General features: G+C 54.7%; 1 protein-coding gene across 14 annotated transcripts in view; it reads right to left on the bottom strand.

The window, feature by feature from the left end:
• The window catches only part of MAD1L1 (mitotic arrest deficient 1 like 1), a 416677-nt gene that overhangs the window by 153347 nt on the left and 246076 nt on the right, over window positions 1-17254 (bottom strand). For 13 of the 14 annotated variants that reach the window (XM_026447217.1, XM_026447216.1, XM_026447218.1 and 10 more), the window contains one exon: window positions 9157-9245. In XM_026447217.1, coding sequence (XP_026303002.1) covers window positions 9157-9245 — 89 coding nt within the window. Of the gene's footprint in view, window positions 1-9156; window positions 9246-9443; window positions 9611-17254 lie in introns of those variants that run through there. The other variant, XM_023188469.2, reaches the window with a different exon arrangement.

Below are 17254 nucleotides of genomic sequence, written 5' to 3'. Positions count from 1 at the left end.
AGGTGGCGGGCGCCTGTAGTCCCAGCTAACGTAGTCCCAGCTACTCGAGAGGCTGAGGCAGGAGAATGGCGTAAACCCGGGAGGTGGAGCTTGCAGTGAGCTGAGATCCGGCCACTGCACTCCAGCCTGGGCGACAGAGCGAGACTCCGTCTCAAAAACAAACAAACAAAAAAACCCCTTCTCAGGCCCGCAGTTAGAACTCAATTGCGTGGAGATGCATGCAGTGCCGTGCTGGGCCCACAGCGAGCCCTGCACAAACGTCAGCTGCCTCTCACTGCAATCACGGCCATCATTGCTGCCGTCACCACTAAGAAACACAAGGGATGGGATTTCTCAGTACAGCCAGGCTCCCACAGGCTACAGTCGGTCTTTTCAGACACACAGAATTCTCTCACACAGAAGTCAAAACACAGCCAACAGTTCATCTTCGTTCTCACTAGGTGAAAACTCAAAACCACTCAAGCTCCAAAAGGGGTTAATCAACTATACGTTAAGACTTACAAAAACCTATAAAAACGTGGGCAAGTGTTTATGTTATAATACATAGTGGAGAAACAGGATGCAAATAATGTGTTTCACTTAAAAATATATATATATATATATTATATATATCAAAATGGAAAAATCATCAAAGACTTCAGTTAAAGATGGTGGCTTAAACATGTGCAGTTAAGTGTAATCTCTCTCAAAATCCCGGTAAAACAAGAGTAAAGATTTTGCTTACATTTTTTGAGGCATTTACCTGAAGACAAAGAAAATAAAAGAAGGCACAACATCAAATAACGTTTAGAATGGAAGACGAGTGGCCAACGACCCCAAAACGCTGAATCCTGAGCCAGCAATGGAACAGCCAAGAAATGTTGACACCACAAGCTCCCCAGGTTCGGGGATGCCCACCCCAGCAATGACTTCTGGAAGCAGGGAGGTGGGAGCGCTGGAACTGCAGGGCTGGCTGGAGACCTTTAAAACAGAATGAAGACCTCGTCACAGATTCACAGCTATTTGTGGGAAACGTGCAAGGAGGTCCGTATCCTCCTTACCCAGTCTCCCTCGATGGTAACGAACTGAAATAGCAACATCAAAAATAGGAAAACTAACGCGGGTACAATCCAGAGGCTGCTCGCCTGCCGCCAGCTCACAGGCACTTCCCTCCACGTCTACTCCCACACGATCTTTCGTATGTGCGGATGTGTGCGGCCACAACCGCCATCCAGACACAGGCCTGTCCTGACACCGGAAGGCTCGCCCCGCTGTCCTTGTGTACACACACGCACCCCCGCCCCAAACCCTGGCAATGTCTTCAGTTTTCTGTGTCAAACTGATCTGAATTATTAACTGGTCGGTAGAATTCTCTAGGGAAACCATTTGGGCCTAGGGATATCCTTCTCATCTTTATGACTTCAATTTTTTATAAAGAGTTTACAAGATAATTCGGATAACCTATTTTATCTTGGCTGAGTCTGATGGCTTGTGAGTTTTGAGGAGTGAGTCTGCTGCTTCAAGTTGTTTGTGGCGTAACACCCTCTGCTTAATGGCTACAGAGCCTGTAGTGATGGCCCCTATTTCATGGCTGATATTGATGATTCTGGTGGTGTCTTTTTATTTTTGTCAAATTCGCTAGAGGTTTATCAATTTCATTGAATTATTTTTCAAAAAAGCCCCAGCTTATTGTTTTTATAATTTTCTCCATTTTTTTTCTTTTCAAAAATTTCATTGCTTTTTGCTCACTGTTATTTCCTTCGGCCTGCTTGTTCTGGGCTATTCTGCTCCCCTTTCTCCAGGTTCTTGAGGTAGGAACATAAATTAGAGACCGTTCCTCTTTTCCAACGTGAACACTGAGCGTGACGTACTTCCTTCTCAGCACTGGTCTGGCTGGACCCCACTTCCTCGGATATGTGTATCTCCACGATTGCTCAGTATACTTCTTTGTACTGGGAGACTTCCTCCCCAACACGGCAATGCAGACGTGTGTTGCTAATTTTCTAATGCTTAGAGACTTCCCTGTTGTTCTTCTGTTACTGACATCTAGTTTGGGTTCGTTACACTCAGAGCACACAGTCTGAGTGAATTCGATTCTTTCGAGTTCACTGGGCTCTCTTTGATGACCGGTGATGTGATCTGTCATGACTGTCCCAGGTGAACGCAGAGGCAACAGTCCTCTGCTCTCGGACACCGCGTTCCACAGACACTGATGAGGTCCTGCGGGTTGATGGGGACACTCAGTGCCATCAGTCGCGGAGGGTGAGGTGTGAGTTCTCAACTGTAAATGTAGATCTGCCCGATTCTCTGTTCATCCCAGCCACTTCTGCATCCTGGGTTTTGAAACTGTTGTTTGGCTTGTATACATCTAGGAGTGCCAGAGCTGGGGGCAGAGTGGGAGTTCTGCCCCTGCACAGGCCTGGTGGACACCATCCTGGCACACGCGGAGTGTGGACATGTGGCTGCTCATGAGGGCCGTGGACAGGCACCTGGGCCCCTAGAGCAGGGAATGTGCACCTGCTCATGAGGGCCGCAGACAGGCGCGTGCGAGCTCACCCCCAGAGCGGGAATGTGTACCCGGCACACGAGGGCCACAGACAGGCAGGTGGGAGCTGGGCCTCTGCCTGTCTCGCCAATACCACGGAAGGAGGCATGAAAGGCAGCCCACAGCCTCCCTGCTGCAGGGTGCAGGGAAGGCCCTGCTGAGCCTCTGACATGGGGTCCTGGGGGCTGAAGACCACCCCCCACATCCTGCTCTGCCTCGTTGGTGCTGGGTGGGGTGGAGGCTCTGGTCCCTGCGGGGCACTGCAACACTACTGGACCAGAGAGCCAGAGCTGGGCCTGCCTCTGCCGAGTGGCGCCAAGGTCCCTGCCATCAGCCCTGCTGACCCTGCCCAGCACAGACGCAGGAGCAGTGCCGGCTGCCGCAGGCTGGGGCGGGAGACGCGCTCCCCGAGGGGCCACGCTGACACCGCTGGGTGGGGACAGGGCACGCTGCTGGCTTCTGCTTCTGGGAGTGAAGGGCAGGAGCCTGCATGTCACTCTGCACATTCTGTGTAAGATCTCCAGGCTGAGACAGGCCCTTAGGTAAGGCACAGGCAGGGTGCCCCACCAAAAGACGAGTCCTGCATTGGTGACACGCTTCCCTGCTCAGCCCCCAGGAGCTGGCAACACAGGCACCCCCACCAGAGTCACCCAGGCTGAGAGGAAAGACCAGAGGCCCCTTCCGAGGGCTCCCAGTGGAAGGCCCAGCCAGATTCCACGGAGAAGCACAAGGCAAACCCACCCTGGCACAGGCAGCTGGGACCACCAAACACTTAAGGAAATCATCTAGAAAAAAAGAGGAAGGTCCAGCGCTGGCAGAAACATAGCAACTGAGAGCAAGAGAGAACAGGGTTCGCTCGGAGAAGAAAACTCTAAAAAGCACCATTATTAACATCAAAGACACAGTGACCCCACTGCCCTCGTGAACACCGACAGGATGTTTCATTTATGAAAGAATCCTCAGAGAACAGAAACAGACTCTCAGGAAACAAAGAGTATGGCAATAAATAAAACAAGAATAGGTTAACAAAGCTGAGAAAATACAGAAGGCAGAACAAAAAGAAGGAAAATAGGATCAAACAGATTTAAAAGAGAGAAAACTATTTGAAAATCCAACATCCAAATAACAGTTTCAGAAAGAAGACACAGAAAGCAGGGGAGAGGAAATAATCAGTGAACAGAGCCAAGAAAGCTCTCAAGAGCGGAAGGGCATGAGACACTAGAAGGAAAGGCAGGCTCCGGCCAGAGCATGTAGGCAACCTGAGGATGCTGGAGACCAGGGGAGGTGGGCAGGCTTTCAGAGAGGAAGAAGCAGGTCCAGGACACAGGACTCAAGCAGGCAGGGCTCTGAGGACCCAAGCTGCAGGCCGGACCTGGGGAGCGCACCTGCCTTCACTGGCTGTCGTCACTGGCCCCACCTGCAGAGACCAGGCACGGGGGCCGCCGTCGCTACTGGCAGCCAGGCAGTGGGCTGGGGGCAGCTCTGGTGGTCATGGGTCTGCTGACAGTGCTGCCCAGCCAGGTGGAGGCGGCTCGCCAGCCTTCACCCTGCTGACCTGGCTGCCTCAGCTCCTGAAGCTGCTCGTGGGAGGCAGAATGAGGCCACAAAGGCTCCCAAAGTCCCGCCCTGGGCTCCTGATCCCCAGATGGGCTGGGCAGTTCATCACCAGCCTTGGGGCCACGCCCTCCCACCTGGGACCACAGCATCTGAGGGTGGCCTCGTTCCAGCCACAGCTGCCCTTCCAATGGGACCAATCACTTGTACTCCAGACCCGGCCCAGCCAGCAGGTTCTCCACGGTGGGCGGCAGGAGCAGCTGCAGATCAGGACAGAACCAGGGAAAACCAGTTCCACTTTCCCAGACTGAACGCTCCCTGGTGGCCTGGGCTGGGCATGGTGAGCTCAAAGATCAACCCACTGCCCTGGAAGCTTGGCAGGCAGTGACTATCTTTCTGGTTACCTCTACGTGGCTTCAGGAACGGACTTACAGCAGCTGTGTTTAATGGAGATTTGTTGGATGAAAGATGGTAATTTCCACAAAAGAATACTGAAAGTCTAGCACCTGGCCCTCTCTGGAAAGGACGTGGGCCTGGGCACTGGGTCCCTGGGGTACGAGTGGAGATCATAGAGCGCCCTGAGGAGTGGGGACCTCGGGTGAGTGGGGTCACAGGTCACCTCGCATCCCCTGAGGCAGGCCGGCATCTCCAGGGCCCCCAGCACCTCCCGGGACCCAGAAGGCATCGCACGGCCAGGAAGCGAGGGCCAGAGTGTGACTAGCAGGCGCTGGCACAGACAGGCGAGCCTCTGGAATTAGCGAGCGTCTAACCAGTTGCTAAATCCACAGGCAACATTCAGGATTTGCTAGAGCTGCTATGTGACAGCAGAGAGGACGAGCTCAGATTTGTTCCGGTTGAAAGGGCTCCTCAGCTGCTGCCTCTTAAAAATCCCCACTGACACCCTCTCTAGCTTCTGTGTTGAAAAACGATGCAATGTGATACATGTCATTCACATACAACAAATGGATGGATGTGAAAATGTGAGTGTGCACGTGGGCGAGAGCAGGCACACATACGTGTGGCTGTGAGTGTGTGTGTGAGGGCCATCCCTGGTCCTCCTAGGCAGTCAGAGGGGGGTGGGGGGCTGCACCATCCCTGGTGCCCACCGGGCTCCTCTACTGGCCGTCCATGGTTGCTGAGGGCAGAGCGGCTGCACAGGGCTGGGGTGGGTGGGAGGGGGGTGCGGCAGGGCCACGGGTGTCTGCCGTGTCTTCCCCTGAACCAGCCACTTCAGAAAATGCCCCCCTGCATGTTTCATGAAAGGCCTGCAGGAAAAGCACTTCACACTCAAGAGGAGGAGGCAGATTAAAAGGAGAAATGGGTTTCATCCAAGGCGGGAAGCCTTTCTCATCTCCTCACCAGCTCCCCAGCCCTCGAGAGCTGCACGGAGAGCAAGATGACAGGGAGGCCTCTGGCCTCAACACTGCAGCGTCTCCTCCCTGGGGAGGGGGTGGCCATGTGTGCCCGGCATCCGAGACACTCTCCTCAGGGGCAGGGTCTGCAGCTTGCCAGGGCCCCTGCTGTCCCACCCGCAAGCCAGAAGGGCTGCCTGCGGTGGTCCCAGGAAAACTAAGCACAAGCCGTGACACATGTGCCCTCACTCAGGACGACGGTGAGCTGCAAATACGGATGCTTCCCGGAGACGCACCGATCCCACTGCAGCCACAACAGGAAACTGAGGCTCGGCGACACAACCCTGAGAACACTGCATTTGCCAAGGCCAAGGACGGGGTGGAGTGGGGCAGAAGGCCACCCTGCCAGGAGGGGCAGGGATGCCCCAGGAAGGAGGAGCTCTGGAAGAGAAAGCTTGGAAGGACTGTGCTTAGTACACAGAGAAAAACAGCCTGGCCTGTGCCCCGGTTGGGCAGGAGGCCTCACCTGCATGCTCCGCCGAGCCACCTCTCTCCCGAGAAGCTCAGGGAGACAGCCCGGGCTCCACGGGTCCCCACCGCTGGGCCTGATCGAGTCTGTCAGAAAAAGGCCCGTGTCACCTGGCTTCCCTGTCACTGCATACTCCAAGGCCCTCTCCCAGGTCCACCCAGCAGATCCACTGGCTCCCAAATCCTGACCACGGCTGCTGCGTGGCCTGAAAGGGGACTTCCCAAATGGAGCTACGAGGCCTGGCGGGCCGGGAAGGGTGGACGGTGCCTGCCATAGGCCCAGCCCCAGGCTCTTGGCTGCTGCTCCTGGGAGAAGGCCGTGCTGAGAGCTGAGGGCGACCTGCCGACGTCTCCCCAGTTCCCATGAGTTAGCCACAGAGGCCCTTCTTTCCATCGCTGCTTTCTCCAAACAAAATAGTGGGGACGACAAGCTTTAACCTTGATGTAAAAGGTATCAATGATAAAGGCCTTTTCTTAAATTGTAAAAATGAATACACCCCAAGCACACCAGCCCACACAAATCTGACGCCTGCCTGGCCATGCTCCCATCAACTGCAGAACGAGAGGCTCTAGGTGCCAAAAGGCCCAGCAGAAAGCAGAGCGCCGTCTCCGAGAGTGGGGAGCCATGCGGCGTGATGCGGGCTCCTGTGTGGGCAGCCACGGGCCGGGGCACACCGACCTTCCTGCAACCTCCATGGATGCTGGAAGCCACCGACGCAACTCCCCAAATTTAAGCACCTACTCCGCCACCTCCCACGTGGCTCCTGGGGACTGGAGGACATAGGTGGAGACCACCCTGCCTCGCATGGCATTCAGGACCTTGTAGGGTCAGGCACCAGCCACACCAGCCCAGCACTTCCCGACACGCTGCTATGCACGGCCTCTCCCCCTGCGCCCACAGAGGCCCTTCTCCATGATGACAAGGCGTGGCCTCTGCTGCTGGTCCCAGCTCCCCCTCTCACAGCAGACACACATCGAAGCCTGCCCGGCACCTCATCCAGCCTTGGCCTTGATGAGCTCCTGACCTGCCTGGGCTTCCCTTCTGAGCCATTCCTTCTGTCTCGCCACACACTATCCCCTCTCTGAGGCCCCCAGGCCCGCTGCTCTGTGTGGCAAGGGTCTTTCTCCCCAGGCAGGGCTACTCCCGCAAGTCAGGGTGTGTGTGGGAGGCATGTGTTGTTCATCTCTGCACAGGAAAAGCCAACTCCAGCTTCGGAGGGGCTCCCAGAGCTGATGTTTGGCGAGCAGGTGGCAGGGCTGCCCCTCTGCCACTCTCCTCCCCCTCCCCAGGCCCGGCAGCCAGTGCTTTCTCCAGCCACCCTCTTCCACTTTAAGGCCTCTAGTGCCTCCCATCGCGCCTAGGAAAGAGACTGCACACTCACCACGGCCCCCGCCCAGTCTCCAGCTTCCCCCACACCACACCCACACTCACACACAGCCCCCCCCTCCCCACCCCGCCATCAATCCGAACACCGCATGCAGACGCACTTGCTGGGGGAGACACCCACTGTCGCAGGACCACGTGCACCTCACAGGCTGTAACAACAGAGCCTCTAGGTGAATAATGGCCCCCAGGTCCCCAAGACAAGGAGACGCTGATGAAGACGGAGAGTGCGTCGGCGCCCACTCACCACTCCATCAGCCTCCGAGCTCGACCCTGAAGACGCCCACGGCACACACTCAATATCTGAACACCGAACGGCTGAACGGATGGAAACCAAACCGCTCAGACTCCGGCGGGTCCCACAGAGGGCGATGTGTACGGCACAGCCCATGCATGAGGAATGCTTCAGAGATGCTGGGGGAACCTCGGGTCTAGAAGGCATCACAGCTGCCACGTGCAGAGCACTTCCTGGGCCAGGGCCAGACCAAAGGCATCCCTTTTCCTGCTTTACTCTCAGCAACCCTGAGAAAGGGGGCCATCCACGGGTGAAAACCAGAACCCCAGGGAGTGGGTGTGACGAAGCAGAGGCGGCTGCTGCGGGGGGCCCAGGGGCCCACACACCAAAGCTGTGTGGCCAGGGAAGGGCGTCCTCTCCCCACCGCCACCCCCATCTCACTGCAGGGCCATTTGATGTCCCCTAGAGCTGTCTCAGTCCCCTCTTCTCAGTTCCTCTGATGACCAGGAGAAATCCCAGATGCCGAGGGCCTGGCCTGCTGCAGACACTCAGAGCAGAGGAGTGGCCAGTGCAGGAAAGCCACGGCCTCCTGCCACCCCACCCTGTGCCCACAGTCACTGCCTCCCACAATGGATTCTAGCAGGACACTCGGGTTCTAGCAGGACACACGGCCACTTTCAATCCACACTGGAAGTGGCAGTGCCGATACAGGCCCTAAAGCAGAGCCAGGAGCTCCAGCTGCATCTCCCTGGAAACCTCTTGCCTGAGGATCCCGATAGGTCCACAAGCCAGGGGGAGAGGAAGAGAGCTCTAGAAAAGCAGCCCGGCCTGCAGACCCTGGTCTAGGGACGCGGTGCGCAAGCAGGAGCTGGGGTGAGGGCACCCCAGGACAGGGCGGTGGTAGAGAGCTGGTAGCATGTCTGAAGCGCAGCCCGAGGGCTGCTGGACACGCCCGGCTGCCGCACTGCCTGGGCTCTGCTCTGAGCCACACTCCGGTGCAGCCGTCTCGGCACAGCACTGCCACACAGCCCCTGCGGCTGCGGACCCGGCTCCAGCACCACCCCGTGACGGAGGACCCGCTCCCTTCTGAGCATCGGGACACTGAGAGGCCCCCGCTGTCGGCGCTGGCTGGAGAAGTGCTGCTGAAGAAAGGCCCACACCAGCAGAGACGAGTGTCCCTGCAGAGAGGAACCTACGCGGATGGGATGTGACTTATGAAGAAAAGCCCTTCCAGGAAGGCAGGTTGGAGCAGGACTTCACTCCAACCACCAACGGGGGAGCACACAGAGAAGGCCACAGGCTGGAGAGAGGGGACAGGAGGCTGCCACGACGTGTCTCCTGCACTCCCCTCCTCTGGAGAGGGCACACTTGAGCATGCGCACCTCCCCGCTGGGGGACACGCCTGAGCACGTCCACTTCCTTCCTGGGGGACACCCGTGAGTGTGCCCGCCCCCCCCTCCCCTCGCAGGACTCACCTGAGCACATCCGCCTCCCCCCACCCAGGACACACCTGGGCACGTCCACTTCCTCCCCCGCGGGACACACCTGGGCATGTCCGCCTCCTCTCTGTGGCACATACCTGAGGCTGTCCACCTCCTCTCTGGAGAACAGGAAACTCTGTTCGGCAGAACTGGACTGAGACTGGAGCATCTTCAGCTCCATCTCCAGCTAGGAGAAAGCAAAGGACAGAGGGTCAGCAGACATAAGTGCCCCCAGGTGTGTGGGGAACCCCCGCCCAGGCCCCTGAGACCGCCCCTGGCAGCACCCCCGCCCTGGGCTGGGAGCTGAGGGAGAGCCCTCTTTCCCGGAAGCCTGAAGCTGCCAGGCCATAGAGCACTCTAACTTTGCACACTCAGGTTCTCTCACTTTTTTGGCACTTGTGTCTCCTGAGTAGCAACAGATGCATAGGCTCCCGGCGCGGTATGTGGGGCAGATGTGAGAGACTCTGGGGAGGGGACACACAGCTGGGGAGAGAGCATGCTCCAACGCTGCCAGCGGTTTGGTTTAACAGCCACCAGCCGTCATTTATTCTGCTACTTTCAGTTCCTCCACAGAACAGCGTGAGATGCTGCACCGCCCTGGAGGGAGCCTGAATTCCTTTTTTTTTTTTTTTTTTTTTTAAGAGACGGAGCCTCGCTCTGTCGCCCAGGCTGGAGTGCAGTGGCACAATCTCGGCTCACTGCAACTTCCACCTCGCAGGTTCAAGCGATTCTTCTGCCTCAGCCTCCCGAGTAGCTGGGACTACAGGTGCATGCTACCAGGCCTGGCTAATTTTTTGTATTTTAGTAGAGATGGGGTATCACTGTGTTCCCCAGGCTGGTCTCGAACTCCGACCTCAGGTGATTCACCCGCCTTGGCCTCCCAAAGTGCTGGGATTACAGGTGTGAGCTGCCGCGCCCAGCCAGGAGTGTGGATTCTAACCTGCCCCTACACACCTGGGGTGGGAGGCGTCGGGGGCAGCAGACAGTGGGGAGGCCAGGAGCCAGAACCCACTGCAGGCTCAAGGAAGAGCAAGGCACAGACAGGGCCTGGTCAGGCAGGCTGGCGCAGGCTGAGGGGCTATGTGGGCACCAGCTCCAGGCTCTGGGGGTGCTGCTAAGGGAGGCCCACCCAGAGACGCCCCTCACCACTCCTGGGGTGTCTCACGGACAGGATCCGACGGGCTCAGGGAGGTAAATCCTGCCCCGGCCCAAGTCAGAACCTTGTTCCTGCCAGTCCTAACTCACTCCAAAGCCCGGCTCACCCCACCATGAAGGGAGGAGATAGGGCGGCGTGGCCTCAGGGAGGGGAGGGGAGGGGAGGTGCCGGCAGGTACGAGGGCAGCCGGAGGCCCTCAGCAGTGGGGTTGCAAAGCCTGCCAGACACCCAGGGATGATTCGAGGGGGATAACACCCCCTGGGCTGGGGGCCAGCAGGAGCCTGGGAAAAAGGGGGGGGGGGGGGGGGGGGGGTGTGTGCACAGTGTGCAAGGGGGCAGGATATGCTAATTGCCCTAATCTAATCACCATACATTACATGTACTGAAACATCACTATGTACCCCATAAATAGGTACAATTATGTGTCCATTAACAAGAAAGACCCACAGTTCAGACAACAAACACGGAAGCCCATGCCCTGAGCAGCCTCTCCCCAACTTCCAACCCCAGCACCCCAGGCCCCCGACTCTCAGCCAACCAACGTTCTGAGGTTTGAGCATATGTTCCTTCCAGAGGCTGCTGGTGCGCATGCCAGCAATATGTCTATGTTCTTCCTCCCACCACAGTTTATTTTAATAAAAATGGTAAGATGTCCTACACATCATTTGGTACTTTGCTTTTCTCACTATACATATACATACAAATATATATATGTGTGTGTATATATATATTTTGAGACAGAGTCTCACTGTGTCGCCCGGGCTCGAGCGCAGTGGTGTCATCTCGGCTCACTGCAGCTCTCGGGTTCAAGCAATTCTCCTGCCTCAGCCTCCCAAGTTGCTGGGATTACAGGTGCATGCCACGATGCCCGGCTAATTTTTGTATTTTTGGTAGAGATGGGGTTTCACCATGTTGGTGAGGCTGGTCCCGAACTCCTGACCTCAAGGGATCCACCTGCCTCAGCCTCCCAAAGTGCTGGGATTACAGGTGTGAGCCGCCACGCCTGGCCTTTTCTTCTACTTTCTAACTTATCTTTGTATACGTGATTTTAAATTTTTGTTTCCCGCCCCCTTCGCTAAATTCCGATCGACAGCAGCAGTTCTCAGTTGATTCTCTTGGCACACAATCTTATCAGCAGCAAAGAGGGACAATTTTCCAATTTTCCTCCTCCTTCACAATATGGATACCTTGGGCTTCTTTCACTTGTCTACTCTGGATGACTGGTGTCTCCAGAATAATACTAAATCACAGTTGTGAGGCTGGACATCCTTAGGTGGCCTGTGGCTTCACTGGAGCTGAAGCCGGTACTTTCTCATTTACAGCATGTCACCTTGTGCTTCAAATAGGTATTTCCTATCATGCTGAGAAATTACCCATATATTCCTATTTTATTAAGAGTTTTTAATCAAGGCTGAATGTTGGATTCTGTCAAATGCCTTTTCAGCAAATATGAAGAGGGTGTTCTATAAATTGATATCCTAAAATCAAGCTGACAGGCTGGTCCTGGAATAAACCCTGCTACATATGGTGTATTTCAACCTGCTGAATTTCACCCCCGACATGTTAACACTGACACGGATGCATGTATGCGTGCGCATGCACACACATGCACACACGCCCACCCAGACATGCACACGCACGCCCACACGCACACACACACAGGCTTGTAAGGCCTTTGCAATTGTTGGTGTCAATACAACACTCACTTCCAGAATGCCCTCCCCTCCTTTTCCCACAGTCTGAACTGGTTTCCACAGTGTTCAAAGTACCTGCACTTTGCAAATCTGGTAGAATTTTCCCATGAAACTGGTTTGGCCTGATGCATTTTCTGTTTCTTTCCTTTTGCGGTGGGGGAGAGCGGCCATGGCAATGTTAGGACAACGTTTTTCTACAATAATTGGTCTGTTTAAAATTTCTCTCTTTTCTGGAGTTGGGATAGATAGACACCATTTCCCTAAAAAGTTATTCATTTCCTACAGATTATTATTAAAATGGAATTGAGATATAATTCATAATTCTTTTTATAGAATTCAGATACGACTCGTCATTCTTTTCAATTTTTTAATTTTTGCTTTTATTTTCTTTCCCATCGAGGTATATATAATTTACACGCAGTGAAGTGCTCAATCTTATGTGCACAGCTTGATGGCTTTTTATACATGTCTACACCTTCGTATCCACCGTCCAGGTCAGGACACAGAATTCTCAGCATGCCCGAACGCTCTGGCATGCCCCTGCTCAGTCAACAGCTCAGGTAATTAGTCTTGTTTCTTATTTTGGATGGTGATACTTTCTATCAATTTTTTATTAGAACTGTGAATAATTCATATGTTTTATTGGTTTTATTTCAAATAACAGGTATTGGACTTATTTATTATTTCTACCATTTTTCACTTTCCTATTAACTTCTGCTTTGATCTTTACAAATTCCAACCTTTTTGTTTCAATAAGGTTTATTTTCCTTTTGTTCCTGACTTCTTGGGTTGAAGGTCTCATCCATATATTTACATGCTTTCTTGTTGAATGATACAAATATTTAAACTTGTGAATTTAGATGGTTCCCACAGGCTCTGATGAGAAGTGTTTTCATGACAATTATTTTCTAGATCGTATGCACTTTTGAACCATAATTCTTTGAACCAAGAATTGTTTAAGACAAAGTGTTTTGTTCTGTTTGGGTTTTGATTTTTAATTTCCAAGTGTTAGGAGCTTTTTTTTTCCTGATTTTGTTCTTGATTTCACATCACACTGCAATTACAAGAAGTTATATTAGTTCTACTTATTTTAATTTACAAAGGCTTTCTCTATCATCGAAGACACAATTAATCTTTGTGAATGTTGTTTTCTATGCGCTCCTTTAACATGAGTATACTCTCTAATTTGGGGGATCTGGGTTTTACGCACGTCTATATTTTTCTGTTTTTTTCCATTGTTCTTTGCCCACTTGATATATCGCAGATGAGGACATAAATTCTACTACGGGCGTCTCTGACAATTTCCCCGTGAATCTCTCCTCATTTCTGCTTTTCCCAACAGCAGTGATATGTTATTTGGCTAACCCACCTGCGACTCGCTGTGAAAAGTGCCCACCTTTCTTTCCGAGAGGCTTCCGGCTTGAACTCACACTGCATCGAGATCACAGCTCCTGCTTTCCAGGTTCACGTCACCAGGATGCCTTTGCTTCCCGTATTTCCCAACGTTTGGTTTTGCTTTGCAATCCAATCGGGAAGTCCTTTGCTTTTAATAGGAGAGTTTAGTCCATCTATAACTTGATTTGTGTCTATTTCTGTTGTATTATGTTGTTATGCTTTCGATTTTATAGCTTTTACACCCACGTCATTCTGTGGCCTTTTTAATCTAGTTTACTTTTTTGCGTGTAATTCTCTCGAGGCTTACGAAAGTGTGCATGTTTTACCCTGGTTGCTTTTATAACTCAGTTTTGTTTCACACCCTATACTTTCCCACTAGATAGTACCTACTGTATCTCCTGTGTTCAGTGCCTAACTAGTCAGATATATCACCTTCACTGTTTAACTTTATACAGTCTGTGACGGTTCATTCCATGTGTCCACTGGACAGGACCTGGGGTACTCAGATCAAAACTCTTTCTGGGTGTGCCTGGGAGGGTTTGTGGAAGAGATCAGCATTTGAATCGGGGACTCAGCAGACTGCCTGCTGCACCATGGGCAGGCTTCCTCCAACTCCTTGAGGCCTGAATGGAATGAAAACTGGAGGAGGCCAGCGTGCCTCCCCTGCCTGCCTGGCGGCCTGAGCGGGGCAGCTCTGTTTTCCGCCCGGGACTGGGGTTTCCACCACAGGCTCTGCCGGTTCTCACACCTGCAGAACTGGACCGGGCACAGCACGGGCTCTTCCATGTCTGCTGTGCGCAGATGCAGACCATGGGATCCCGGCTCCATGGCCAGGAGCCAGGCCCTCACAGTCACTCTCTCGGGATAGACCAGTCTACTGCGCCTGGTGCTCTAGGGAGCCGAACACGCAGCTCCATCTACTCTCCGCACCTGATACTACCTTTAGATGGTGTGTTTGTGTCTTTGGCTCTCAACGGCGAGGACGCCATCCTCATGTTCTCTTCTCCCTCTGCCATCCTGACACTTCTTTTTGAGTATATGACATGTAGTAGTTACATTTCCCAGCTTCCTCATTCACTTCATCTTCCAGTTCAGGAGATGGAACTCTTGCTGCGGGTTCTTTACGTAGTTTTTCCCATGATTCGCCTCCCTGTGCATCCGGTCACCTTTCTTCCCGTGCTGCCCCCTCTCCTGCCCCGAGACCCTCCGGGTTCCGTCTCACGCACCCCCCGGCCTCACCGTCTCTTCTTGGGGCATATGCGTTCCACCAAGCCTCACAGACTCTAACACCTCATTAACTTTTATTTCTTGGCAAAATGTCTGGATACAATTTTCATCTGCTCAGTGTCCACCGTTTTCCTGTGAAACTTTTTCTGCCACTTGTTTTTCTTCTTTCTCTCCTTTGCTCTTACACGAATGCATGGAGTGACCTTTACTGCTCACTGCTGAAGATGAGTTTTATTGAATCCGGCTCCGTGCACAGGTTCGCAGTGGGGAAGGACAGGCCTGCTTCCTTTTATCTGAAATCCAGTGACAGTTTTGCTGTGAGTCCAATCAGCCCCCAGTAGCTCCCTCTGGCAGGAGAGAAAGGACGCTGTGAGTTTTCCTAAGAGCAAATGTTCTCTCTGCCACAGATGCGGCTTCAAGCACATGTGATGCACTCGTGTGACCCCTCAGCTCAGCACCAACCTCTGCTGCGGCTTGGAACCATGCGCCAGTCCAGGGACCCCTGTTCCAGCTGCCGCCTGGCCCCACCACCCCGAAGCCAGGGTCAGGTGCTGCCTCTTGCAAGGGCTCCTGCCAGCAAGGGAGATCTACTCAGCGGCTCCCTCATGGAGCTCTCTCCGCCGGCACTGCTCCAGGCTTCCCTGGGGATGTGTCTGCTCAAGGCGCTCTCCTGAGCCATGGGCTGCCTGCCTCTGCCTGGGGCTTGGTTTGCAGCTGCATTTCTGTTTTGTCAAAATTTAAGTGCCATTTTGGTTTTTCATGCTTCTTGTTATTTGTGGATGATTTCCAGGAAACAAGGGGGAAATGCTGACGTATGCCACAATGTGCAGAGCAAAAATCAAGCCCTTTTATTTTAATGTGTAACCTTAGACTCACCACTAAGCTCCTGACTATATTCTCACAGCAGCCAATGCCTGCCCCTCAAGCCTGTGCCCGACACCCCCAGCCATGCTGCAGGTCCTCCACCCACCCTGCACCTCCCCACCAGGCCAGCTCTCATCCCTACATTCCCCTCCAGGCCCATGGCACAGGACAGTAGCCACAGAGGGGCAGACCCACGACCCATGTCCATGGGTCACCTTCCACCTACACCCCCGCTCCCATCCGCCATTTAGATCCAACTGAAACGCCACCTTCCCCACAATCTGTCCTGGTAGCTCCCTCACCCCTCCCCTGCCAGCCAGAAGTGCCCACCCCACTCCTCTGTGATGGCGCCCGCTACTCCACCACACCACACAGTGACTGGGCAGATGACTCTCCTCCCCACTGGATGGGGCGTTCCCTGGAGGAGACGTGGCAACCACGTAGGGCCCTGTTGCCAGCACAGAACCTGGCACACAGGCGGTGCTTGGGGGGGCACACGGGTGGGTGGACGATGGGCATGGATGCAGCGATGGCCACTTCCCGGGTATGTCCAGTGTGTGTGCGGCCGAGCTTGGAATGGGGAGGCACTGGGGTGGGTCGAAGCAGCTGGGATGAAGCAGAGGGAGCTGCCCATGCTGAGCAGACAGGACCTAGAGTCGGCTCTACTGTCTCCCAGTTTGAGAAGCTGTGTAGACATATCAGTATTTAAAAGAAGGCAAGCCACTGGGGAGTGGGGAAAGAGGCAGGTGAGGAAGAGCAAACGCAAGGATGGTCCCACGGTGCTCTTGGCACCAACTGCAGCTCCCTCGCCCAGCCATCAGGCCCGCACGGCAGGGCCATGGCCGCCCAGCAGCCCCGGCTCCACGTCTTTTCTCCTGGGGACTCGGCAGCCGAGAGGGGAGGGTGCGGAGGGCTCCTTGTGAGGACCCGTGGGACCCGCTGGCAGGGCGCAGGCCTAGGGCAGCAGCAGGTCACTCACAGGCACCTGCGCCTCCAGCCCTCACCGTGACGATGGGGATACCACCACCTGTCCCTGGGTGGGAAACCTGGGCTCCCGGGCACGGGACCAGGTCTGAAGCTCCGACCTCCAGGGCAGCCTACAGTCTAGGGAGGAGGCTGAGCTGGCAGGAAGTCAGGTAGGCCCCTAGGAGGCAGCCTCACTGAGGACCTGTGGAATGCCTACTTGCAGCTGGGGCAGGCCCACAAGAGGCAAGGAGCGGTAGAAGGCCCATGAGGGCGAGGAGACCCAGAAGGAAAGGAGTAGCAGGCAGACAGAGCAGTGTGCGGAAGCGCAGGCAGGAAGCTGGGATCCAGAAAGAGGGCACTGGGGACAAGGAGAGGGCCCTGCTAAACGCTTCCCGACATGGGGGAGAGCCCGTTCATTATTCATCCACAGGTCACAGACTCACCTCTCACACCTCCCGGGGGCAACTCTGCCCCTGCAACAGGCAGCACACACAGCAGCCTGGCTGTCCACTATTCAGGCTTTGCACACAGCAGCCCAGCCGTCCCCCGATCAGGCAGCACACAGCAGCCCAGCCGACCCCACCACAGGGACCTGAGGCCCAGCCACTTTGTGGAGCGCCCAGCCTACCAGACTTCAGGCGCAGACAGATCAGGGCCCTGCCAGTGCAGCGACAGGGCAGGGAAGCCCTCCACAGCCAGGCCTGGGGACAGGATGTTGCTCTGGGCCCGGCCCAGGCACAGAGCGCTCGGTACCTAAAACCTCATTTTCTGCATTTACTCCCTTGTGCCTGTGTTGTGGTGCCTGAGAAGTGGTGGCACAGTCCCTGACAGACTCTCCGGAGGACCTGGCTGCACTCCAGGGTGGCCCAGGCACACAGCATGGCTGCAGAGGGC

Source organism: Piliocolobus tephrosceles, chromosome 8 (assembly GCF_002776525.5).
Source record: "Piliocolobus tephrosceles isolate RC106 chromosome 8, ASM277652v3, whole genome shotgun sequence".
In the NCBI taxonomy this organism is placed as follows: domain Eukaryota; kingdom Metazoa; phylum Chordata; class Mammalia; order Primates; family Cercopithecidae; genus Piliocolobus; species Piliocolobus tephrosceles.
Note: the sequence above shows the minus strand (reverse complement) of the source record. Positions and strands in the feature narration are given on the sequence as shown.